The 26,777-nt window shown below is 42.1% G+C and overlaps 1 protein-coding gene across 10 annotated transcripts in view; it reads right to left on the bottom strand.

Annotated features, from left to right (window-relative positions):
* Positions 1-5,412: 5,412 nt before the first annotated feature.
* Positions 5,413-26,777, bottom strand: part of zmynd8 (zinc finger, MYND-type containing 8) — a 168,418-nt gene continuing 147,053 nt past the window's right edge. For 9 of the 10 annotated variants that reach the window (XM_068048487.1, XM_068048488.1, XM_068048485.1 and 6 more), the window contains 7 exons: positions 25,995-26,369; positions 25,211-25,407; positions 21,072-21,152; positions 20,894-20,972; positions 15,434-15,673; positions 14,691-14,848; positions 5,413-5,979 (listed from right to left, as the gene is read on the bottom strand). In XM_068048487.1, the coding sequence (XP_067904588.1) occupies positions 5,878-5,979; positions 14,691-14,848; positions 15,434-15,673; positions 20,894-20,972; positions 21,072-21,152; positions 25,211-25,407; positions 25,995-26,369 (1,232 nt within the window). In that variant the 3' untranslated portion in view covers positions 5,413-5,877. Of the gene's footprint in view, positions 5,980-9,717; positions 9,770-14,690; positions 14,849-15,433; positions 15,674-20,893; positions 20,973-21,071; positions 21,153-25,210; positions 25,408-25,994; positions 26,370-26,777 lie in introns of all 10 variants that reach the window. The other variant, XM_068048480.1, reaches the window with a different exon arrangement.

Below are 26,777 nucleotides of genomic sequence, written 5' to 3' on the forward strand. Positions count from 1 at the left end.
TTGTGGGAGGTTACAGAGATAGGGATGGACAAAGCCATGAATGGATTTAAATATATGAGGGTAAGAACTGTAAATTGGATTGTGTTATGAGACTGGGAGCCAACGTAGGTAACCAAGGACCAGGTTAACAGATAAGTGGGATTGGATATGGGTAGCTGAATTTTGGATGAGCTGAAGTTACAAAGGAGGCTGGCCAGGGGAACAATGAAATAACGAACTCGGAAGATGACAAACGTATATCAGCAGTGGATCATGTTCAGAGCTGGGAGTAGACGGTCATTGTGATGGAAATCAGGTTGGTCGCTCAGCTCAGGCAAACAGTCACGTTCAGCCCAAGACAGTAGCTGGGAATGGAGATGGGACCGTCGCAAAGGCACAGAGCTTGCGGTGAGGCCAAAGATGATGGTTTTGGTCTTCCCACTGTTTAAGTAGATTGCAGCTCATTCAAGACTGGATGTTGAACAAGCAGTATGACTACACAAGAGGCAGTGGAGGGGTCAAGAAGTGCTGGATACATACATGTGGAAGCTCACCTTCAGATTATGTTGCCAAGGGGCAGCATGTAGATCAAGATCACTGAATCACAGTGGCAGAATATATAAAATTGCACTTTTATTACATGGTATTTTATTACTATTTCTTTACTCATTTAGAGTCATAGGGCTTGATTTTTAGGCCTCGCCAGGGCCAGGACCATGGGTGGCTCTCTGGCTCTATCCCTCCCCAGGCCAGTTTCAGGGAGGTAGGATGTGGTTTGGTGGGGGGGAGGGTGGCAGGGTTACCCACCCACATGCAGCAGGAAGCCAATTAACGTAGTTAAAGGGCCACTTAAAGAAGGCCGACTGCAGGCCACTTTTAACAGCGTGGAGGTAACCGCCTGGCAGCAGGCCAGGGAGCCAGTGGCCCAGGCAGACCTAGAGGCCCTCCTTGCCTGCCTGGAGGCTGCAGAGCCACAGGCCATCGTAGAGAGAGGATTCCCCACCCACAACACACCCACCGTGGTGGCCTGATTTCAAAACCCATTTTTTAATATAAACTTTGAAAAAGTTGAAGGATGCCTCCATTTTGAAGCACCCTCTCTCTTACTTACCTGCTATCGCAGCCTGCTGCTCCTTTCAAGCTGGAAGAGCCTGCCCACCGGCCATTAATTGGCCGACCCAGGCAAAATCACAATGACTGTTTCCCACACAGTGCAGGCTTCTGACTCATATTTCAGCCTGACAATGGGGTTTAGGAGCCCGTCAGGAAATTCTGCCCATAGTCAAAATGGCACAGAGGAAGGCCATACAGCCCATCAAGTCCATGCCGGCAATCTGCTTCAAACATCTAACTACGATTCTTAAAAGATGCAGTGGTCTCTGCCTTTAGTATCTGTGACAAAGCATTCTATGCTCTAACAATTCCATAGGCAAAGGTGAACACACTTAGACTTGTCCAAGGAATAGTGTCTGCATGTGCTGAGAATATTCAAGAGACTGTGATAGAATTTTTTAGTAAGCAGTAAGGATGCCTTAAGGGGCGGCACAGTGGTTAGCACCGCAGCCTCACAGCTCCAGCGACCCAGGTTCGATTCTGGGTACTGCCTGTGTGGAGTTTGCAAGTTCTCCCTGTGTCTGCGTGGGTTTCCGCCGGGTGCTCCGGTTTCCTCCCACCTCCAAAAGACTTGCAGGTTGATAGGTAAATTGGCCATTGTAAATTGCCCCTAGTGTAGGTAGATGGTAGGAGAATGGTGAGGATGTGGTAGAAAATATGGGGATAGTGTAGGGTTAGTATAAATGGGTGGTTGTTGGTCGGCACAGACTCAGTGGGTCGAAGGGCCTGTTTCAGTGCTGTATCTCTAAATAAAAAAAATAAAATAAATTAATTCATCACGAACTCAGGTTTGGCTACGAAGCATTGAGGTGTGCTGAGGGTGTGAAAGGCACTATATAAATGCAAGTTCTTTGATAGTTTCCTTGCCACCTTCTTTGCATGTTCCTTTCCTCATCAGCTCCAATTTGCTGCCATTATACTTTGGTCGAGAATTTGATGTCTAAAGTATGTCGATGCACCATTTTAGATATGTACAGCAAAGGAGATCAGGTATGTGCTAGTCTTCTTCAACTGGAACCATCTAATCCCAGTTCTCTGCCTTTTCAAGCAATGTTGAATGAGAGATTCTGGAAATAATAAGTTAGTATTCACTAATATAAATCTTCCGAAATCTAGCACAAATGCGGGGGGTGGGGGGGGGGGGGGGGGCGGGCATGAAAGAGAGGGTGGAGATTATCTTATCAAAATTGAAGAATTTTTAAAGAAGAAAACGGTTTTTGAATTTTAAAACTACTATTCCTACCTGGGTATTGGTGCCTGCACTGTAGTTTTCAACCAGTTTAACTGCACTTACCATGTCTCCTGATCATTTCCTATTTTAATTAATATCTAAGCATATTTGAAATAAAACTCAAACTTGTTCTCCACCTTTTTTTCCCCAAATAATTTAGAAAAACACTAACAAATACACTTTCTTATACAAAAGCAAAATACTGCAGATGCAGGGGCCTTGACATTTACAGGGAGGAGTGGAGGCTGATGGATGGAGTGCTGGACAGGGAAGCCAGAAGTTGGGTTTCCTGAATGTCCTGCAGATATTAACTGCTGGGTGCCTTTTCAATTTTTACGAAAGGTTTCCTGCCAGCCAGCCCTGGTTGACAGGAAACCGGGTAGGGAGGGAAAGAGAGATTGCGGACTAGGGCTGGGGTGGTGTTTCTCATGTTTGGCTGCGGGGGATGGTGCAGGGGAAATGGGAAATAGTCTTTGTGGGGGAGAAAGAGAGACTGCAGAGGAGAAGTGATCGAGAAGCTGGAAACAGGTAAATTTGTTCAGCCACAGGAAATCCCCCACTACTCCTGACCCACAAGCAATGTTGTAAAGGGACTTACCTCATGGATCTAGCCCTTCTCACATCCTTTTTAACTGTTCAGTTTTCAGGGATCTGGGAAAACCATCCAAAATAGGTCAAAATTTAAAATTCTGTAAATTTGGAGGAGTACAGCGTCCTTAAAAGCTTTTACCAATCGGCCTTCTGAGAGTGAGTTGGTCACCCATCCCAATTTCAACTCTGTATAAACCGTGCTCGAGGTGGGTTGGAGCCAATGCTTGAAATTTTATCTTCTCACCTGACCCAAACCAACCCAATCTTGGAAGTCAAAATTTGCCACCAGAAATCTGAAATCAAAACAGAAAATGATAAAAACACTCAGCAAGTTTGGTAACATCTGTGGAAAGAGAAAAACAGAGTTAACATTTCAGGTCAATGATGAAATGTCACTGTCCTGAAATGTTAACTCTTGTTTCTCTCGCCACAGATGCTGCCTGTCCTGCTGACTCTCATAAATTTATGAGGCTTAGGTACCATCCTCCTAGTTATGTAGCCCATCATTAAAGCACAGCAACTGAAATGGTATATTTAATGCCTTTTAAACCTTAGAGATAGGTGGCACTTGTTCTCACAAAAAAGAGATATTCAAATTAAACTTTTCTTCCAATCCATCCATTTTTTCCTGTGTTCTACACACAAAAAATAGGTGAACGATAGACATTTCCTTTCCTCCATCTGGACTATTGGATTGTAATATTCAACACGCTTTACATTACAAGAGAATCCTCATTTTAGCTCATCTGTAAATATATCAGCCGTTCCTACTCATGGAGGATGTAGACTCATTATATATAAAATTGATGACAAAATAGCCCAATTTCACTCAATTCTCCACCCTGCCAAACATTTGCCAGACTTAAGAGCAAAGCAGTACATAATTTTATCAGTATAAATGCATGCAAACACCTTACAAAAGAAGTATTTGCTATTTATTATATTTACAAAAATTGAAAAAATAACTGTTTTGGACAAGCATTCATTTTTTTAAAGCAACAGCCCCACCATCTGTTAACCAAGTCACATTACATATTTAACTGCCATTTTTGCTCTGAGCTTTCAATTTTTAAAAATGGTTACAGACTCCTGGCTTATGTCCACTTGATGGTACCACAGCCCAAGCATCAAATGATATGCTTTTCTGAACTCCACAGTGAGTTGAATTTTAAATTGAAATTTTAAAATCTACCTCAATTCCAGCTGGAAAACATCAGATGGACACCACTAATTAGTAGAAGAAAACTCACTGTCTCATCTTTCAACTTTCCCAGTGGTGAAACACATGGGTGCTTGATTTTCAATCTGGGGTTGGGAAGCCCATGCCCTGGTAATTTCTGGGTCCTGACACATGCCCATCCTCATATGCAGATGCCTCAATTGGGCTGGAGGTGAATTCAGCACTCAATTAGTGGTGCAGAGTGTCAGGAGCTCTCTGCTGAGCCGGATCCTCAAAGGCATACGGTAATCCTTGGAGAATAGAGGAGACAGAATTTCAGAGGGCCAGCAGCCTCACGGCGCAGAGAAATGGCCAAATAAAAGATGTTGAACCCGAACAGAGACAAAAACATTTTCCATCAGAGAAAATATTGCTTGATTACTCCCCACATTGCACCAGACTTTTCAAGCTTGCTGATTTGCCATTTGCGCCTTCTGACCCTCTCCAGCCTGTTAACAAGCTCCTCAAGCAACTGAACGAGCAAGTTCCCGGCTTCCCCACCAGCAACACCGCATGCCCCCCACCCCGCTTTGAAAATAGCAGTGCGTCCCAGAGGTGTCGGGACAATGACATGCCTTCCAGGAGCGCTAATTTCAAATTGCGCCCTTTCCCGTTCTTGCCCCCACAGGCGATTAAAAGTCCCGGTTATTGTCTCCATAGCACAGAGAGAAGCCAATACATTAAAATACCAGGAGCACAAATCCAATTTTCCACTCCGTACTTCAGTTCAGCATGAATGCACTTTGCTACCATGCCACCAGGTATTTATAGTTTCACAAAATACCAATCAGGCAGCAATAGAAGAGATACAAGCCATTTTTTTTCTATTTTTAATATAAACTTTGTACAAAGAAATGTGAAAAAATACTTCCATATGCTAAAAGCAATTCTGTTTCACAAGTTAGGCTAGCAAGTCATGTTCTCAAAAAACAATGGTAAATTTACTATAGTGTCAATTTTTTTCCTACTTTTTATTTTAATAACATTTACCCATCAGGACTGACTGAAAACTGTACAAACTGCTTATTTTATAAACCAGGATGAAAATTAAAAAACAAAAAATATACACATCAGAGAAGCACTGGAATCATTCTGAACACCGAAAGGATCATCTCATATACACACAAACTCCTTGTGTTCAAATGTCAGACATAACAAAAGCAAATAATTGCTAATATGTGGAGAAGAGGAAAAATGAGCAGCGCGATGTACCTCCCCACTTTGTACTCCTTCATGAGAAATGCCAAGACTCCCCCCACCAACCCCCCCCCAGCCCCACCCCATTTCATGCTTTTTACATCACTGGGTTTCACAGACTCCTACATATAAATATTATATGCTGTGGTCCAACTACTAAAGGCTTTTTTTTGTTGCATGCTGTGTACGTTCCCCAATTCACTACATTTTCAGAAACTTTGAGTCTAGAATCTTCCATTAAGTCACATTAAAGGAAAATACAAGGGGATGAAGCTTTAGAATTTGACAAGTTCTATAAATGACGAAAGGCTTGCAGGATGTGATCATATTCTGAAGACTTCAGCTTGAAGTTTTTTTTGTTGTCTTTTTTTAATGCTAGGCAAGAATGTAGTGTCACAAAAGCTTTGTATATTATGTACAAAGCAGATAAACAATGAATTTATCCACTCAGGACTGGAGAGCGAGGGCAGTATCCACAAATCCCCATGCAAAGTCTTGCTCCATTACGTTGCCTTCTTCAGATGTCCTTCCACAAGAACTGCAGCTTTCAGGCTCTGCGGGTTTGGACAGGCATTGTGGTCTGGGCGCACTGGACTTCTGATTGCACAGTGACTGCTCCAACTGCTGGATTCACCACAACCGGCATGGTCTGTGGGTGGAAAAACAGATTTTAAGTGTTTATGAATTAATCCTTGACTTAGTTACTGCATTCCACAACTTGGCAAAATTCTAAAAAATGCAATCAAGACCATTTCTGTGGAGACATCTGGAATATGTTTGCTGCAGCTCACTGACCTCCTGCAACTACCACTCAAATTGGGTGCCTTCAATGTACCTGCTATTGCCCCAATCTCCCAGGCAACACTAGACCTCACTCTGTAAGTGACACAATTGCTTTTTCTCTTTTGTCACAGCCCAATCAATCAGAAAGCAAAGAGGGACAGCTCAATCAGGTAAAACATTGATAAACAATGACAGATATAGTAACTACCAAAATAAACAAATCACATTTAATCTACCAGTTTAAGAAACAATAAAACTTGGTATGCAAGTCAATCCCCTAAACTTAAAAGGTACAGAAACATACCAGATTTTACAGTATATGGAGCTGAATTTTTACAGCTCGCCGCCGAATGCTTCAAAAACGGTGCGGCGCACGCGCGCAATGTGTGCCACTGAGCTGCCGCAATATTTAGTGCAGCAGCTCATTTTCATGGAAGGGACGGAGAGGGGGCGGGCACTCTGTCCCCGGCAATGGCATCCGGCACCAACATGAAGGTGCTGGCGCCATTTCTAAAGGGTTTCAGGCCCTTCCAAGGCATTTAAATTTTTAAAGGTTTTTTAAGTTTTTAAAAAATTAAAATTTTATTCAAAGTTCCAATTCCCTCTCCCACCTGACAATGACTAATCAGATTATTAATTGCCCTCTCTCCCCCCACAAAAAACTTTTCTTCTGATCCTGAACTTTCCCACCATCCCCTTAACCAATAGTAAGAGTTTTCCCAGCTCCTCACCTTGCCCTGAAAACGTCACTCTTCCCCACTCCCCACCAGTGTGCTGCCATGGATCTCCAAATGGAGATCTGGAGGCGCAGGAGTTCCGGCAACGGCTGGAATATCGGCGTGGGATGGCCATCACAACGAGGTAAGTAAGTATGCATTGATTTGAATTTATTCAAATATTTAAATTAAATTGCCATCACTGAGGGGGGACCGTCACGAGGCCTCGCTGCTGCTGGTAAAATGGGGCAGGGCCTTCCCGGTATCGTGGCCCTTAGCAGGCCTCTCCCAGAGGTATTTTCCGGGCACTCTGCCACGACCCCCGACATTGGGGGTCTGGTAAAATACAGCCCATAGTGTGTGCTTCTTCTTTCTCACTCAGCCTCCAACAAGTTGAAAGAAACTTAACTGTCGTTGCTTTAAGAGGCAAGTGTCAATACTATCTTGACAAAGTTCAAGGATAAGCAAAATTCAGAAGCCAGTGCTATGCAGCCATATCCCCTCACCAAATAGAGGACTCCAAACTAATGATGGGCGTGGCTTAAAAGCTAAAGGACACAGATCATTTGATTAGTATGTTCTCACAACTGGCATTTTAAAATCTCCGCCTTCAATTCCCAATTCTCCACAGCGTAGCTGATTTCTTCCTAATATGACTGCATATTAGTTGAAGGATAACACAAAAATGTAAACAGCTTTTCTGCATTTGTCAGCTACTTCCTAATATGACTGCAGGAGGAAGGACAGTGCCCTGTAATATCTGTGGCAGTACACATCAAGCCTCAGTTATTCTGCATAAAGTGGTACAATAAGTGGAGCAATTTTAACTGTGATGCAATTAGCCAGCCAGCATTATATTTCTTGTTGGCATTGCTCTTGAATTGGCAAAGGTAAAGTTCTGCTTCAGCACAAAGTCACTCACACAACTTTGCTTGCCAGCCTCCGACAAAATCAGGAAATTTGTAATGTTACTTTGCTTTTTCTGTGACATTAGAAATTTAAAAAGCTCGAGCATCAGACTACCATGGCAATTTTTAAATTCTGAATGTCTAAGTTCAAAAGTCAACTACAATGACTGCAGGTGTGCAGTGCTAATGGGGGTGGTGCAGGGGAGCGGGGGAGGGGGGGTAGTAATGGCTATGATTGTCTCTTTTAATGTGAGGTTGGGAGGGGCACTCCTGTTCCACCCATATCAGTTATTTACCTATTTTGTTGCAGACAATGCCTAGGGCTGGTTTCCCAGAGAACAGCCAGGCTGCCTCAGGGCACACCAATCTTGAGGGGGCCTCAAGCAGGCTTTAGTCCCTTTAATTGCATACCAAAGGGTCCAACACTGCTTCAGATGTGGGTAAAGAAGTCCTATTCTGTTCTTTTCCCAATATAGTGGGCAGCGCTCTTCCAGATGGAAACATGTGCATGCTTCCTGCCCACCATTTTGGGAAAGGAACAAAATGGCCAGAAAATAGGGGCTTCATGAACCAATCTCGAGGCCATTATCTTACTGGCACCAAACAGGTAACAAAATCAAAAATGGTTAATGCAGACTGAAAGCAGCACCACCCACCCACCCACCCCCCCACCCCCCCACCCCACTCCACTGCCCCAACAGACCTGAAACCAACTAGAAACTAAAGGCATACGAAAACTGTTCCTTTTGCACACATCTCACTCTCTAAAGCGGCTTGCAAACATTCACCATTATAAACAAAAGCCGCTGATCTCCCACAAAAGTAGAGGAGACCCTTTTTCATATCAAATGACCACAGAAATCAGGGAATTCAGGATTTAAATATAGAAAGAAAAAATAATGACAAAGGTCAAAGTGGATCTGAAGAAACTCTGCAGTTCTGAGCTTCCCCAGTCATCCTCTTCAATTCTCATTTCCCCACACATCCACACAACCCCAGCTCTCTCTAAAATTGGGTAAACTACTGCAATTATTATCTTCATATTTCTCAAATGGAAATAGTTTGAATATCTCCCCTCATCCTATAGGTCATGGATAAAACTGCACAAGCAGAGAAAAATACTTTTTTCTCTATGCATGGAACTTCTCAATCTAGTTTCACTATCATTACCATTTCTTGAATACTGGCGAGAAAAAACAAATAGAAGAGGAAGGCATTAGCACAAACTAATAACCAAAACAACATGTTCTGTGGACGCAGAGAGGGCAACGGGATGACAGCACTGGAGATGTACCTTAACTATAAGGCATCGCTTCATAAACAAAAAAGGGGCTGGAAGGAAGAGAGTATGGAGGTGAGGCAGTGTCAGGGAACAGGTTTACACAGCAAATTGAGACTCGTTTACAATGCAACATCCTCATTTAGAACCAATGTTCCCTGCAAGTTTTCCCGTGCAGCAACCCGAAAGTCTCTGTGCAAGCCGCACACAAGTCAGCTTCTTTAAGTTACAGCGTGTATGCAGCCACACGAGTAAGTTTAAAGGAGCCACACACTCCAAAAAAAAATTCGAGGGTGCATTGCTTAGAATAATGTGTTCCACATAGGAAAGAAGTGAAAGAAAATAATTTGCAAATTCTTACTCATCGACCTGAACAATAACTTTATTTCTCTTTCCACAGCCCAGCTGAATGTTACCAGCATTTCCTGTTTTTATTTTAGATTTCCAGCATCCGCAGTATTTTGCCTTTTCAAATTCATATACTGTATATACATAAACTCAATAAAATGTACCTTTTTAAAAAAAAATTAATCCAGCTACAATTTGTTACTTCCAATGCTGCACTCAGTGTAGAGGAATTGCCAAGATGATATTTCCCTGTCACATTCCTACATAGAAGTATAATCGAACAGAGTGGGGACATATTTCTGTGAAGTAGCAAATGTGCCAAGAATCACTTGTTGTAGAACCATTTGGCTTACCTGAAGGCGAATTTCAACTTTGTGTTGGTAAACTGAATCCTCTGGACATTCTCTGCGCAGAAAGAGAGTTCTACAGTGACACCCGAACACCACTAATCATCAACAATAGGTGCAATGCCTCAGAGTCGAACTAAAGTGCACTCTTTAGCAATGAAACATTAAACGGGAAAAGCAGCAGCATCTAAGTCACCCTTCCCAAGCAGAGCTTGGCTCATAATTGCAATATTTTATTACAGAGGTGGTACAAGAAAACTGCAAAAATGCGCAGAAGAAAAGATGGAAGAACAGCTCCACTGTAAAGTCTATCATAATACACAACTCCATTGACAATTTCACAATAGATCAGCTCTGCCTTTGCCCTAATGTCCCAATTAAGGGTTTCTTGGATCAAAAAAATAGGAGAAATATGTGTTAGAAAAGGGAAAGTGAAAGAGCTTTCAGAAACAGGAGAAGTTTTGAGTACTGGAAGGTGACAATACTTTCCTTTATTGGCCAAGGTATAGAATATAAGAGCAGGGAAGTAATGCTGGAACCGTATAAAACACAAGTACTTGGATATGCACTTGAGGTGCCATAACATACACAGCTACAGACCAAGAGCTAGAAAGTGGAATTAGGCTGGATAGCTCTTTTTCAGACATGATGGGCTGAATAGCCTCCTTCTGTGCCATAAATTTTCTATATATTTTGTATTTCTACAATATTGTTAGCTCCATGTTAACATTCCAAAGACACATTTGTAGAACTATTACTGTTAACTTTTGGTGAGCAGTGTTTAAATGGTTCCCATCTAGGCTTAAAAACTGTATTTTACTTTTACCTAATTTGGTGGAAAACAGTTGGATTTTCATGTATGAAGGGTGTAGAACATCCTCCAATTACATTCTGAAGACTTTTAAGTTGGTGTGAAAGGACGCATGGATTGCCAAGAACACTTAACATGCTTAAATGAACCCAACTGAACAGAGGGGATCTGTATCACTTTCACAACAGATGGAACAGTGACTGATGGTAAGTGAAGTTTTAGTGAATTTTTCTAAGATGCAATGTTATGCCCAAGCAAAGGAAAACGGAGGTTGTTGCAATTTAGGTATCACTGGCCAGTCTAACAGAGACTGCTTGAAGCAGCTCCTTCAGCCCACGGGATTTGTACAGAATTCTGCTCAGGTTTAAATAGGTGATATTTTGTTTTTCTCTCCATTTGCCAAGATCTGTTTGGTTGGTAACTGATTGTATTTATGATTGTGGGTTGAGTTGTTAGAATGTAGGTGGTTGTCAGAAGCTGGACCTGGACCAGTTTAATAGGCTGGTTGTTGATCACACTTGCTCCTATCTGCAGTCACAGTATTTCAGACAGAACTTTAAAAGCAACATTTTATGAATATGCATCTGTATACACTGGAGCTCTTGCTCTTGGTTTTAATATTTTGCTTGTATTTAGGAAGGCAGTTATGTAATTTTAAATCAATGGACTGCTGCTTCCTTCTTCAGCCGGAAATTTGTTTTTTGGACTGCTGGTAATTTAGGAATTCTGTAAAAACTTTAGCAAGTTCATTTTAATGTTAATTTATCTTTTCCATTTTGATTATTAACAATTTCAGCCTGCCTCTACTACTATTCATTTTTTTCCTCATTCGTAGCATAGCTAAATAATTAGGGTCTTGAATCAGATAATGTTATCTATTCTGAACAATAATTGTTAATTCTTCACTTTTATTCGAAAGAGCAAGTGATTTTCTTCGAAGTCTGTAGGTCTTCATGCCTGTCATGTCACTGAGGCAGCCTTGATCTGTTTTTCTTTTACTCTTCAGAATCTACGGCAGATTTGGACTACAAAAGTTGTTATTTTATTTGAAACTTTATATATCACTAGTAAATCTCCTGTGGCTTGTGGGTTAGTTGCAGGAAATGGCATGGGGGTCATTTTCAATTCACCGCTGGATTGTAAAATTGGCAATGCGGGTCAGACTCCAGTGATAGACCACCTAATTTTCTTTTCTGTTAAAATCAAGGGGAAGTAAAACCAGGCAGTTTCTAAAACAGGTGGCTAACTCGCAATACTAGTTTTAAGCTCCGGTGGTAAATTTGTAACAAGCCACAATAGTAGATGGATCTGGGCAACACATCACAGCATCATTGGTAAAAGTACTTAAAATCAGCAGTTTTATGGCCCGAAATGTAAGTGGTCACCCTGGTCAATATTCACTCCAATTAAAATAATTGAATCAGGTGACACCAGTGTGACAAATAGGAAGATATGCAGAACTTGCTGCTTCACCCATTTTATGCTTCTTTCTTTACATAGCCAGTAACTCAGGATTGGGGAGAAGAGAAAGTTAAATGGATAATGCAGGAGGTTGAAACTTTTCCCTTTCACCTTTGGAACCCAGGTGTAATCCAGCTCAGACTTTTGGGATAAAATATTTTTTTATTTTTCTCTCTCTGCTGCAAGAGATGGTCCGGATTCTACTGTCAGTGGCAAATCAGCCATTCACTATTCTTATGGCCGCCCACAGACTTTTACTAAGCTTTTGCACGGCAGGGCATAGTAATTTGAGAGCCATTCTAGCGCGGTGCCCTACAGTGGATCTGTGGAGTCTGTAAGCAGAGCAAACAAGTGTGCCCCTTCAACTAATCAGATTAAAGAATGCTTACTGAGGCAGAGTCTAAACCAGGAAATACAAGTTAGAATACTTAATTCAATGTAAAATCATGTACAGAAAATGAAATCAAGAGAGGAAAAGACGGGCTTAAGTTAGAGTGATAAAAGAGACGGCCAACATCTTGTATTTATATAGCATCTTTAACATAAGACGACATCCCAAGATGCTTCACAGGAGCGCTACAAAGCAAAATCTAACACGATATTAGGGCAGACGCCAAATGTTTGGTTAAAGATGCAAGTATTAAGCAGCATCTTAAAAGGAGAACAGAGAGGTAGAGGAGTGGTGAAATTTAATAAGACTTAGAAAGAAAAAGTTTTAAAAGTTATTTAAATTTAAAGTTTTTAAAAAATATTCTCCAACAATAATTAGAATCTGTAAGAATGAAACTTGACACTTGTAAAAGTACATTTTCAATGCCAGAGGGGTTTTCTGGTAGTAATTAAGACTTATCATTCCATTAAACATTCATTACACTTAAAATCTAACTTTCGTGGCAATTTTAGCACATAGACTGTGGGTAAGCACCACAATTTCACGCCCCTTGTGTGCTTTAGTGCCATGTCTATCAATGAGGTAGTAGTGTAGTCAAGCTTGGCGGGAAGCAGGGCAACACGGCCAGCAAGTACAGATTTTGGCATTTTACTGTACATGTGCGGACACTGGAATTTGTTGTCCAATTCACTCCATAATAACGGTAGGCGCTGATAGTTTCACCGTTCTTATTATTGCAAAATCTGGGCCATTAATTCAAGATTGACTTCTGTGTGTCAGGTTGAGCCCAAGGATGGCTACTATGGTAAATAAGGAAAATTAATTTTTTTTTGGGCAGTGGGGGATTTTTATTTCAGAGATTGGGAGAAAATGAACGTTGCAGGTAGAGGGAGTTTTGCTTTGCTTCTAGTCCCTGTTTTATTTGATCTTTACTTGAAGCTGACACTGGTGCCGGAAAGGGATAAAAAGTGTTCCATTCTTCTGAACAAAATTCCTTACCTAATTGCAATTATTTTGAAATCAACAAAAAACGTATCCATATCTTCTGACCAATCACTTATGACAGGAGGAGCAGGTGGCCTGCTCAAAGGCACACGAGTACAGCTCCGTTTATTTCCCTATTAACTTTCCTTCCTACTCTGCTGGCAGGTTCTAGGCCTCCACTTTGACGAGATAATTGGGATTCAGAAACTTGACAGTTGGCGACTATTTACATCACGATGCAAAAGAACTATTTTTTATTGGTTATTTGAACATTTGAAGGTGGCTTAGCTGGTTAGGGCAGCAAATCGTACTGGAAGCACATGTACAAGTGTCATGCAGGGAGTGTGAAGGCAGGATTACACTCAGCCAAGATGTCCTGGACAATACTGTCACCTAGTTTGCTGACCTTCACTGTAGAGGTTTACATAAAAATAATGACCACTTCATCAAGATAATATAGAGAAAGCCTGGAATGAGAGTAAACAGACTGCAGCAAGGAAACAATGCTTTCAGGAAAAGAAGGGAAGTAACAAAAACTGACAAAGCAAAGCAAAAGAATACAGAAACAATGCTTTCAGGAGAAGGGGGGAAGTAACAAAAACTGGTAAAGAAAAGGAAAAGAACACAGATACAGAATCTAAGGGAAATCTAGCCTTGACTAGAAATATGGTGTCAGAAATAAGCCCATTTCTAAAATAATGCTAGAAATGACACATGTGCTGATTAAGTAATTTGGCCTTTGTCCAGCCTAAACTGGAGTTGAATGAAGATTTGTATCAAGTCTTTACAAGTGGGTCCTTGAAACAGAGGATTATAAGTCTTTCTATGTTGCTCAACATGCAAACAAAGGAGATAATTATTTTAAATGCAATTGTATATAGTTTCCTTTGTCAACTTGGAAACAGTTGATATTGCATCATTGGTTTCTATTTGAATCTATGTAACAGGAAAAGATCATGATCTATGAAAAGCAAACAAAGAAATAATGGTTTAAGAGGACAATGTGAAACAAGAGGACCAGAAGCATGTGACACTGAAGAAAAAAACCCACCAGTAAAGCATTTCGAAGTGGTCAGCAGAGGCATATCTTCAACTACTCTCCAGCAGGAGCTGAACTAAACTAGCATTGCAACATTTGAGGGCCGGTGAATTTGGTTTGGTAACACACTGGTCCATTAAAAAAAAGCTTTGCCAAATAAAAACTGTGGTTGTTTCACCTATCTGAGCTGTGAATAGATTTGAAAATAAACATAAGCTATTCAATGAATACCGTGCAGGCCTGAAGTGTCTGAAGGAAGGTTTTGTTGACTAAAGTAACCAGGAACTACTTACTGTGACATTCTCCTTGCTTTTATCTGTGCTGGGGTCCTTGTCGTTTTGGCTGGCTTTGGTCTCTGAAGGTGACTGCTGGACGGCAGGGGCTTGCTGTACATTTTTATTTAATACATCGGAGTTCACTTCTAATTCAGTCTCCTGCTGAGTAGCAGTGGCTACAATCAAAAGATAAATCTGTTAAAACCAAACTGCTATACTGACTGCAGCAATTTAAAGGCAATCCTGGAAAGGTGCCAATTGTTTTATTAGGTTTGACTCTATCTTATGGGCTAAAGTTTATATTGGACATTAACAATGAAGAGTGGGGAGAGCAGGGGACTTGTTTCATAATGCATAAAATGTATTCAATGAAAGATTAATGTGGGTGTTTATAGACAACTCAATCTTCTATGCCTATGGCTGCTTGGACTTTAGAAGGATAAAGTCAATGTGCCCCCATTCATATTACTGAAATGGTTGCAATAATGGTGGCACAGAAATCAAATGAGATGAAGGATTCTACACTGTCCTTCTTAAAATCAGTGCTCCTATAACATTTGTGATAAAAATGATGCACACCTCTTCTCCCTCTTCAAAAAGGCTTTCTTTTTTAAAAAACAAAAATCCCTTTTTTGAATATGTTTTCACAAAAAAATGTATACATTCCATCTATGCTCAGTATTAAAATGAGATAATTCAGGCTGAAAGCAATGTCAAGACTTGAAAGCCCAAGCCTGGGTCTAAGTTATAACACTATGTACCTGACTGAGTACAAGATTTCATGTGCTCCGGCCAGTGTGCCTGTTGGCAAGGGTAGTCGCAGTAACTGGTGTTCCAGCAACAGTAGAAGATAGCCTCCTTTCTGCAATTCGCACACCACTGCTTCTTCTTGGTTTCATCAACAGCCTGCTGCTTCTCTGCCTCCATTTGCTTCTTCATCTCTGCGACCATGCGATCCTTTTCCTGCTCAAGACTCTGACGCATCTCTGCCATTGTAAGCTCTAAGATACATAATCAGAAATTGTTTTCAGAAAATGTTCACAGCTTATTTAGCAACAAAGAATAAAATGAGAACATTATTCTTGAAAATATACAAAATTAAGATTTTGAGACAAAGGGCGATACCAAAATATTTAGTGGTATTTGAATTCTACGTCGTACTGCTTTTGTGCTTTCAAGCTGCTGGTCAGAAGCAGCTCGGAAGGAACATTTTGTGCAAAATCTCCCCTTCAAACAATATGAAAGTCCTTGTGATCATGTACTAACTATACCAGTCACAGGCCTCTATCCCACTTCAGTTCATGACTAGAGGAGCTTCTGCACAAAATCTGCTCCTAGACCATCTCTAACCAAAACAGAAGAATTCACTACAAAGTGTAAAGGTACCTCAGTTTATATTTGGGCAGTACATAATGTTTTAGCAGAAGGGGCAGCACAGTGGCACAGTGGTTAGCACCGCAGCCTCACAGCTCCAGCGACCTGGGTTCAGTTCTGGGTACTGCCTGTGCAGAGTTTGCAAGTTCTCCCTGTGACCGTGTGGGTTTCTGCCAGGTGCTCCGGTTTCCTCCCACAGCCAAAGACTTGCAGGTTGATAGGTAAATTGGCCATTGTAAATTGCCCCTAGTGTAGGTAGGTGGTAGGTGAATGGTGGGGATGTGGTAGGGAATATGGGATTAATGTAGGATTAGTATAAATGGGTGGTTGTTGGTCGGCACAGACTCGATGGGCCGAAGGGCCTGTTTCAGTGCTGTATCTCTAAATAAATAAAGTGTTAAGAAGCTCCACGAATTCCAACTGTAATTTACAACAATAAGAGTTGCAGTACCACACAGATATAATGACATGGCAAAATTTTGCTCCCAAATGACTCTAATTGCATGTAGATCGAGGCCGTTTCTGACCTGATCTTAAAGCGTTGGTGTGCTACAATAGCAATCTTAGAGTCTGGGAGCCCATTTATAATACAAAGTCAACCTTATCTGAGAAGTGAGGTGAGAGTGACTGCCCTTGACATCAGGCAGCATTGGACAGAGCATGGCATCAAGGAGCCCAACAAAACTGGAGTCAATGGGAATCAGGGAGAAAACTCTCCACTGGTTGGAGTCAAACCTAGCACAAAGGAAGATGGTCGTGGTTGTTGGAGGTCAATCACCTCAGTCCCAGGACATCACTGCAGGAGTTCCTCAGGGTAGTGTACTAGGCCCAACCATCTTCAGCTGCTTCATCAAATACCTTCCCTCCATCATAAGGTCAGAAGTGGGGATGTTCGCTGATGATTGCACAATGTTCAGCACCATTCATGACTCCTCAGATACTGAAGCAGCCCATGTTCAGATGCAGCAAGACCTGGACAATGTCCAGGCTTGGGCTGATAAATGGCAAGTAATATTCACGCCATACAAGTGCCAGGCAATGACCATCTCAAACAAGAGAGAATCTAACAATTATTTTGATGTTCAATGGCATTACCATCGCTGAATCCACCACTATCAACATCCTGGGGGTTGTCATTGACCAAAAACTGAACTGGACCAGCCACAGAAATACTGTGGCTACAAGAGAAGATCAGAGGCTGGGAATTCTGCAGCGAGAACTCACTTCCTGACTCCCCAATGCCTGTCCACCATCTACAAGGCACAGTCAGGAGTGTGATGGAATACTCTCCACTTGCCTGGATGGGTGCAGCTCCAACAAAACTCAAGAACTTGACACCATCCAGGACAATGCAGCCCGCTTGACTGGCACCCCATCCACCACCTTCAACATTCACTCCCTTCACCACCGACGCACAGTAGCAGTAGTGTGTACTATAAACAAGATGCACTGCAGCAACTCACCAAAACCCCTTCAACAGCACCTTCCAATCCCGCAACCTCTACCACCTAGAAGAACTAGGGCAGCAGATGCATCGGAACACCACCACCTGCAAGTTCCCCTCCAAGTCACACACCATCCTGACTTGGAACCATATCGCTGTTCCTTCACTGTCGCTGGGTCAAAATCCTGGAACTCCCTTCCTAACAGCACTGTGGGTGTACCTACACCCCAAGGACTGCAGCGGTTCAAGAAGGCAGCTCACCACCACCTTCTCAAGGGCAATTAGGGATGGGCGATAAAGCCAGCGATGCCCACATCCCATGAACGAATAAAAAAAAGTACATGTAAAATTCTTTATACAAATTTGATCCACTGAGCTTAAAACAACATAATCACGGGGACCATGACCCCACCACCGAACATCAAGCCACCGTCTAAAGGACTGTCACTGACCTCATCTCCTCTGGAGATCTTCCCTCTACGGCTTCCAACCTCATAGTCCCACAACCCCGGACAGCCCGTTTCTACCTCCTTCCCAAAATCCACAAACGGGACTGTCCCGGCAGACCCATTGTGTCAGCCTGCTCCTGCCCCACTGAACTTATTTCTTCCTATCTAGACTCTATCTTTTCTCCGCTGGTCCAGTCTCTTCCCACCTACATCCGTGACTCTTCTGACGCCCTACGTCATTTTGACAATTTCCAGTTTCCTGGTCCCAACCGCCTCCTCTTCACTATGGACGTCTAATCGCTCTACACCTCCATCCCCCACCAGGATGGTTTGAGGGCTCTCCGCTTCTTCCTGGAACAGAGGCCCAACCAGTCCCCATCCACCACCACCCTCCTCCTCCTGGCTGAACTTGTTCTCACATTGAACAACTTCTCCTTCAACTCCATGCACTTCCTTCAAGTAAAAGGTGTCGCTATGGGTACCCGCATGGGTCCTAGTTATGCCTGTCTTTTTGTGGGATATGTCGAGCATTCTTTGTTCCAGTCCTACTCAGGCCCCCTCCCCCAACTCTTTTTCCGGTACATTGATGACTGTATCGGTGCCATTTCCTGCTCCCGCCCCGAACTAGAAAACTTTATCAACTTTGCTTCCAATTTCCACCCTTCTCTCACCTTTACATGGTCCATCTCTGACACTTCCCTTCCCTTCCTCGACTTCTCGGTCTCCATCTCTGGGGATAGGTTGTCTACCAATATCCATTATAAGCCCACTGACTCCCACAGCTACCTCGACCACACTTCTTCACACCCTACCTCCTGTAAGGACTCCATTCCATTCTCCCAGTTTCTCCGTCTCCGACGCATCTGCTCTGATGATGCTACCTTCCATGACGGTGCTTCTGATATGACCTCCTTTTTCCTCAACCGAGGATTTCACCCCACTGTGGTTGACAGGGCCCTCAACCGTGTCCGACCCATTCCCCGCACCTCTACCCTCACCCCTTCCCCTCCCTCCCAGAACCGTGACAGGGTTCCCCTTGTCCTCACTTTTCATCCCACCAGCCTCCATATCCAAAGGATCATCCTCCGCCATTTTCGCCACCTCCAGCGTGATGCCACTACCAGTCGCATCTTCCCCTCCCTTCCCCTGTCAGCATTCCGAAGGGATCGTTCCCTCCACGACACCCTGGTCCACTCCTCCATTATCCCCACCACCTCGTCCCCGTCCCAGGGCACCTTCCCCTGCAATCGCAGGAGGTGTAATACCTGCCCATTTACCTCCTCTCTCCTCACTATCCCAGGCCCCAAACACTCCTTTCAGGTGAAGCAGCGATTTACTTGTACTTCTTTCAATGTAGTATACTGTATTCGCTGCTCACAGTGTGGTCTCCTCTACATTGGAGAGACCAAGCGCAGACTGGGTGACCGCTTTGCGGAACATCTCCACTCAGTCCGCAAGCAGGACCCCAAGCTTCCGGTTGCTTGCCATTTCAACACTCCCCCCTGCTCTCATGCTCACATCTCTGTCCTGGGATTGCTGCAGTGTTCCAGTGAACATCAACGCAAGCTCGAGGAACAGCATCTCATCTACCGATTAGGCACACTACAGCCTGCCGGACTGAACATTGAGTTCAATAATTTCAGAGCATGACAGCCCCCCATTTTACTTTCAATTTTAGTTATTTTTTCTTCCTTTTTACATTTTTTACAATCTTTTTTTGCATTTATTTCATTTCATCTTAGTTTGTTCAGTTTGCTTACCCACTGTTTTTTTCAGGTTGTTTTTCTTCAGGTTTGCACTTGCTGCTGTTCAATATTCAGTGTATTCACACCTAATCTGTACTAATGCTTTGTCTTTCAACACACCGTTAACATATTGTTTGCCTGTTCTCCGTGACCTTTTGGTCAGCTATGTGGCCTGGTCCAATCTGCACCTTCTCCTTTGTTATCTCTTGCCCCACCCCCACCTCACTTGTTTATAATCTGTGACTTTTCTAATATTTGTCAGTTCCGAAGAAGGGTCACTGACCCGAAACGTTAACTCTGCTTCTCTTTCCACAGATGCTGCCAGACCTGCTGAGTGATTCCAGCATTTCTTGTTTTTGTTTCAGATTTCCAGCATCCGCAGTATTTTGCTTTTATAATCAGAAGTAAGCTAGCTTTACAAGATTGCATCCATTATTCCCTATCCACTTGGTTACAATGATGCATAACACAAATGGAAAGCACCTGTCTGTTATCACATTACAGGAGGTGAGGAAAGAGGTTGCTGTCTTAAAATATAACTCTGCTCTGCAAAGTAACAGAATGAAGAATAACACTGAATCTCTACAAAACAAGTTACTAATCTTAATGTCTTTTATGTAAAGGAGGTGCCAAGCGAGGCTAGATACTTTCCAATTGAGAAGGAAAGCTAATTCTTACTCTTCTCTTACACCTTCTGGCACCCAGGTTCGGAACGAGACCAGCAGACCCCAACAACAAGCTGTCTGCCTGAACCTCTCTCCCAAGGATGTTGTGTCACACAAGAAACCCAAACAAAGAGAAAGGAAGTAAATGCAATAGATTTTCAGCTTGTTTGCCTGGGAAAAGGCAGCTAATCCATGACACCAGTTTTACATCCAGGCAACAAGTTGAAAATCTACCCCAATATCTTTTAAGAGGGGGATCTTATTCTCACAAAAAAATGTCAAAAGGGTCAATAATTTACTTGTCTCAATCCCATGTGTGCCATTTGGGAATGACATTGAACTGAGGCCTCAAGATTTCTCACGAGGGATAAGAGAAACTTGTTTACTTTGCGTTCCTAATCTCACTTAGTGTGGCTAATAATTGTGTTTCTGTATACCCATTGTCAGGGTAATGAAGTATGGAACCGAGAAGGCAAAATAAAATAACAGTTTTTCAACAAGAGGAAAAAGACAAGGCAGCACAAAACCGACTTGCGACATTTACCAAGATTATGTTTCATCTCAGCTAGCTCCTGCTGATGCAACCACTGCAGTTTATCAATTTCAATTTTCATTCGTCGAATCTGCCAAATGACAAAATAAACAGTCAATTCAGATCAGTTGGCTGATGACATTTGACATTATTTAACAGAGAGACTCCAATTTGGACACAAATAACTAACCTCTGCTATTGTACTTCCAGAACTATTTCTGGAGAGATCATTGTAGATTTCAGTCATTGTTCCCTTTATCGCTTCCATCATCTACAAAGTAACAGTTGTATGGATTAATAATAAAAACTAGGCTCTTAGATTTGAACCATTTTCTATTATCGTATTTTCTGGCACTCCTCTACATGAAATTCTATCTGAACACAAAATACTGTTCATTATCTCCAACATTAATTCAGATTTTACAACCATTGCCATCTCTGCCCTCTTGACAGCTGAGCATCACTTAACATTAACACCTTACAGCAGTCATTCTTGTGTAAATCTGCCAAAAACAGAGACCAGCAAAGAAAGCTCTGTGGCTCAGCTCGACTCTTGGGAGGGAATACTTTATTTTCCCCATGTAAAAACGCATACGTGGCACAAATACATTTAACAAGAATCAAAAACACATTGACAATGTGTGTTGGAGTGGTTGGGGGTGGGGGGTGCGGTGGGAAGATAAGGGAATTACCATTTAACTTTGTTTTCAGTCAACTCTGCTGAAGTAAATAATTGACTCAATGTTTAACTCGGAGATATGTAGCACACTGCTCAGGAAAAGTGGTAATGTTCAAAAGTTTGTCAAACATACATGTCTGTGATATGAATGGCGCCAAAACATATCACCACAGTGAAATTACCACAGTTGACCCATCAATGTGCCTCAATTCTTCAGAGGAGCAGTGGCTACTGTACCCACAATAAATATCCATTTCTTACAACAGTATCCATGTGGCCTCTCAACTTATAGCTAAATTATCAATACTTTTATACTGATGACTGGTACTGAGCAGAAAAAAATTCACATTTTTTTTAATAGAGAGATACAGCACCGAAACAGGCCCTTCGGCCCAACGAGTCCGCGCTGACCAGCAACCACCCATTTATACTAATCCTACATTAATCCCATTTTTCCCTCAATTCTCCTACCACCTACCTACACTAGGGGCAATTTTTACAATGGCCAATTTACCTATCAAACCGCAAGTGTTTGGCAGTGGGAGGAAACCGGAGCACCCGGAGGAAACCCACACAGTCACAGGAAGAACTTGCAAACTCCGCACAGGCAGTACCCAGAACCGAACCCGGTCGCTGGAGCTGTGAGGCTGCGGTGCTAACCACTGCACCACTGTGGAATCTTACAGCCAACATAGAGAAGAGGCATTCATCACATTAGCATCTAGATTTAGGCTGTATTTACCTTATAACTCGAGCAATGATGGAAAGCCGTTTTGTGTCACAACAATGCTACAGTGAAAGTATGGATTCTACAATTGCAAGACAGATGCACCCTAATGTAGTTTACATAATCTTAAATATAAATACCAAGGCTACAAAAGCAGGTCAAAGGCTGGGAATTCTGCACAAGTAACACTTTCTGACTGCCTAAAGCCCGTCCCCCATCTACAAGGCATAAGTCAGGAGTGTAATGGAATACTCTCAACTTGCCTGGATGGGTGCAGCTCCAATAACACTCAAGAAACTCGACACCATCCAGGACAAAGCAGCCCCTTTGATTGGCAGCCCGCCCACTCGCTCCACCACCGGCCCACAGTGGTAACAGTGTGTACTATCTACAAGATGGAATGCAGCAACTTGCTAAGCCTTCTTCAACAGTACCTTCCAAACCCATCACCTCTATCACCTAGAAGGACAAGGGCAGCAGACACATGGGAACACCACTATCTGCAAGTTCCCCTCCAAGTCACACAGCACCCTGACTTGGAAATATATCACCTTTTCTTCACTGTGGCTGGGTCAAAAACCTGGAAATCCCTCCCTAACAGCACTGTGGCTACACCTACACTACATGGACTGCAGCAGTTCAAGGCGACAGCTCACCATCACCTTTTTAAGGGCAATTAGGGATGGGCAACAAATGCTGGTGTTGCCAACAATGCTCACATCCCATGAATGAATTAAAGAAAAATTTCCTTTACACTTTGTTTCTTTTTGGTGGGGTGGGCAGGGAATGAGGAGGAGTGAAAAAAGTGACAAAGCAGAGGGCTCTCCTAATTAAAGAATCGTAGACATTTTTAGATCAGTGAGTGGGTGATGGGGTAATGGTTGTAGTTATGTCAGTATTCTGGCCACTTTGCTAGAAAACACACTAATTAGGTCAGGAATCTGAAATCAATGGCTCACAGTTCTTAATCAGCGTAACTTTGTGTTCCTTTTCTTCTTCGATATCTTTAACTTCAAGAAATATGCAAGACTGAGTCCAGTTATGGAGTTTTCCCACTCAACTGTTCAAGTAATGAGGAAAACACACAGCCCATACAATGATAATTTTTTAAAAAACAATATTAATTATTTCTAATACTGATCACTGGGCTGTGACCTTCACACATTTGCTATTGCACCAGGCCATTGAAGGAGCATTAGCTACGACATCTTGCCTCAACAGAAGGTCCTAATTACTAGCTTTGCAGATCAGCTTTTCTTCTGATTTTTTGCAAATTTTTTTTACTGGTCCTCTTTGAGACACCACTTGGATGTCTCTGAAGCCAGTTTGATAGTTTTCTTTTTAATTCTGCAGGCTACCTTTTGAATTTCCTTTGCATCAGCACAACATCAAAAGGACATCAGAAGATATAAATCATAATGGTAACACTTGTTTAATGAAATATTCTGCATTGTCTTTCTTGGGTAAAAACAGGGCATCAAGGAGCCAACATGTTTAAGTACTTCAGATGATTGGTAAAGCATCCTTGACTTTACTGTTTTGGAAGGTACATTGTTACATGAAGAATTATAATCCAGCTAAAATCTGTGCTTTGTTTTAATTTAGCTTCTCATAATCTCACTTGTTCGTTTTTAGCCTGAAATATATGGTGCAGTATACTATATATGTATATATGTATAGTATACACTGAGATCTCGTACCAATTTTTGGCGCATATCCAAGGGTTCATTGTTAGCCCTGTAGCCTGTTATGCCTGGTTATTTCAGGCATAAAATCATCTTTTCATTCATAATGAGCAGGTTCTTGACTATGGAAGAGGACTTTTGCACTGAGCACGAGAGAAAGTATCTGGAATGAGCTTGATACATAAAAGACTACAGGTTTAAGCATTTACAATTCAAGAAACTAGATAAATTACAGCCATAAAGTGGATGCTTGCGACATGAGTTCATTGCATACATAATGATTTGTATGCAGGGCTAGAGGGAGCGATGTCCAATCTTGTAACCAATACTAAAATAGGAAGCATAGTAATAATTCTGAAGACCAAAAGAAGCAGCAAGGGAAGATTGATAAGATGGTGGATTAGGCAAAGAAGTGGCAAATGTATTTCAATGTCAGTAAATGTGGGGTGGTACACTTGGTAATAAAAGTAATAATTATACATTGAATGAAGGAAAGCTAAGTGGAAGAGCAGATGGATTTGGAGGTTTAGGTTCACCAGACATTAAAAGCAACACCTCAAGTGGGCAAAGACATAAAAGTACTAAAGAATACTGAGTTTTATGAAAAAGATATACAATATAGAAGTCAAGATGTAATGGCAGATCTATAAAACCTCAGTAAGACCATAGTTGGGAGTTGTATGTGCAATTTTGGGCTCTTCACTATGGGAAGGATGCTGTTGCAATAGAGAGAATATACTGCAGATATACCGGGTTACTGCCTGGTATGAGCAGCTACAAATATGAAGACAGGCATGACAAAATAGAAGCTATGTTAGACAAAGGAAAACAAGGGATGATTATATAGAAGTGTTTAAAATGATGAAGGGATGGGAGAGAGTGAATAGAAATAAATTATTTTCAGTGGTTGGGGAATCTAAGAATTATGGGACATAAACACAAGATTAAATGCAAGATTTAGGACAAGGGAAATTCTATTTGCTTTTTTTTTAACAAAATTGCGAGTCCATGGAATGCACCACTCAAGTTAGTGATTGAAGCTAACCATGTTCAACACTTATGAGGTGATTGAAGGAAAGGGGAGTAAAGGGATATGGGAAGAGAACAGACACATAGGACTAGGACTATCATATACACAAACATGAACTGGTTGGGCCAAATGGACTGCTTCCATTTTGCAATTTCTAAGCAATTCTATGTAACAAACCAATTCAATAATGGTGAGTAACAGAATATACCTTGTTTGTATACTTAGTAAGGTCAGCAGCAACATCAGCAGATGGAGTAGCTATGGGTAAATCAGTGCTGTAGACTGAACTGGAAGCTGTGTTCACTGTTGCTGAACTGGAGCCTGCCGCAGATGCAGATGAACTGCTTGTGACCAAAGTGATGGAAGATGTTGAAGTTGCCAGAGTTGCCTCTTTCTGCTGCACAGCTGCAATTAGAAAGCCAAAGTCAGCATGAGACTTGGAGTCATCTTCCCCAAATTTGGTGCATTTTTCTAGGACTACCAAGTTATAGAATTCCAAAATCTCAACACCTAACAAAGGCACCCCCTCTGCCACAAGATCAGCTTTGGCCATTTCAGACGCTGCAATTGTGAATGCAAAGGCTGTATTTTCACATTGTTCACAACGATAGAGAAAAGAAAATTAACAAGGAGTTGTCAGTCCTGTGATGAGAGGGAAGACGGGCAGATCCCAGTGCTCTGCCTCATCTATTGTTGCCGCCCCCAATCTTAGAGGGGCCTAGTTTCAATGAGGGGTTGGGGGCGGTACAACCCCAAATCACCTAAGTGATGTCAATGAGCTTTGCTCCCATTGTTTATTCCTCTCAGTTCCTTGATATGATACAGCTTTGCATCACAGTCCAAACTGGGTTACTGTGACCACCCGAAGACTTGATTTACTTCCCTAAATACAAAAAAATGTTTTTTTAAATTTTCAAAAGTAACAAAATTACCAACATAATATTGTGTTGGACTTGGCTAGAATTAGAACTAGATACTCAAAATATTTATACCTTTCACAGCCAACCTTGTCTGGTATCGTGTTCCTGTGGTTTGAGACTGTTGCTGCTGTGGCGCTGGCATTTGCTGTTGCTGTTGCTGTCTTTGTACCTTCTGCATGTGCCATTTCTGTGAGGAGGTCTGAAACTTTGTTGAGGGATTCCACACCACTGCACGCTGAACAGCTGGAACAGTTTCCTTTGGCAATAGAGGCCGTTGTTTTTTAACCGGGCTATTGCTAACAGCAACAGCTGCAACTGTGGCTGTAGACACAACACTGGCTGTCGTTGTAATACTGGTTGAAGGGGTCTGGCTTGGGAGACTGGGGAATGAAGAAGCAACCTCACCTTTTGGTTGACTGGACACAGTTGAAGTGGGTGATGCTTTACCTATATACATAATTAGGAATATTATATTTGCCCTTTAACTGTTGAAAAGGATAATCAGCAGTTTGATTCACATATCTGTTTATCTTTATAAAATTCTCTAAAAAAGGCAGGGAAGTGAGCACGAGGGGCACTGTTTTTTATTCAAGGTATCCCCCCCATTGTATAGTGAAAATACGTACTCCTCAAAAATCTGGTTTCACTTTTTTCCCCTGAGCCAACAAGTTCTCAGCCCAGTCTCAAGCCATGGTTACCACAGTTTAAATGGGGGCAATCAAGACATTTAGAAGCAAAAAAGTGTCAAACTAGATTTTTGACTGTAAATCTTTTTCACTTAAAAATGGGGAATACTTTGAATAAGAAAGTACATACTTTCCAAGGTTGTTGTCTGCCTTCATCTCAACGCATTAC

Source organism: Heterodontus francisci, chromosome 16 (assembly GCF_036365525.1).
Source record: "Heterodontus francisci isolate sHetFra1 chromosome 16, sHetFra1.hap1, whole genome shotgun sequence".
Lineage (NCBI taxonomy): Eukaryota > Metazoa > Chordata > Chondrichthyes > Heterodontiformes > Heterodontidae > Heterodontus > Heterodontus francisci.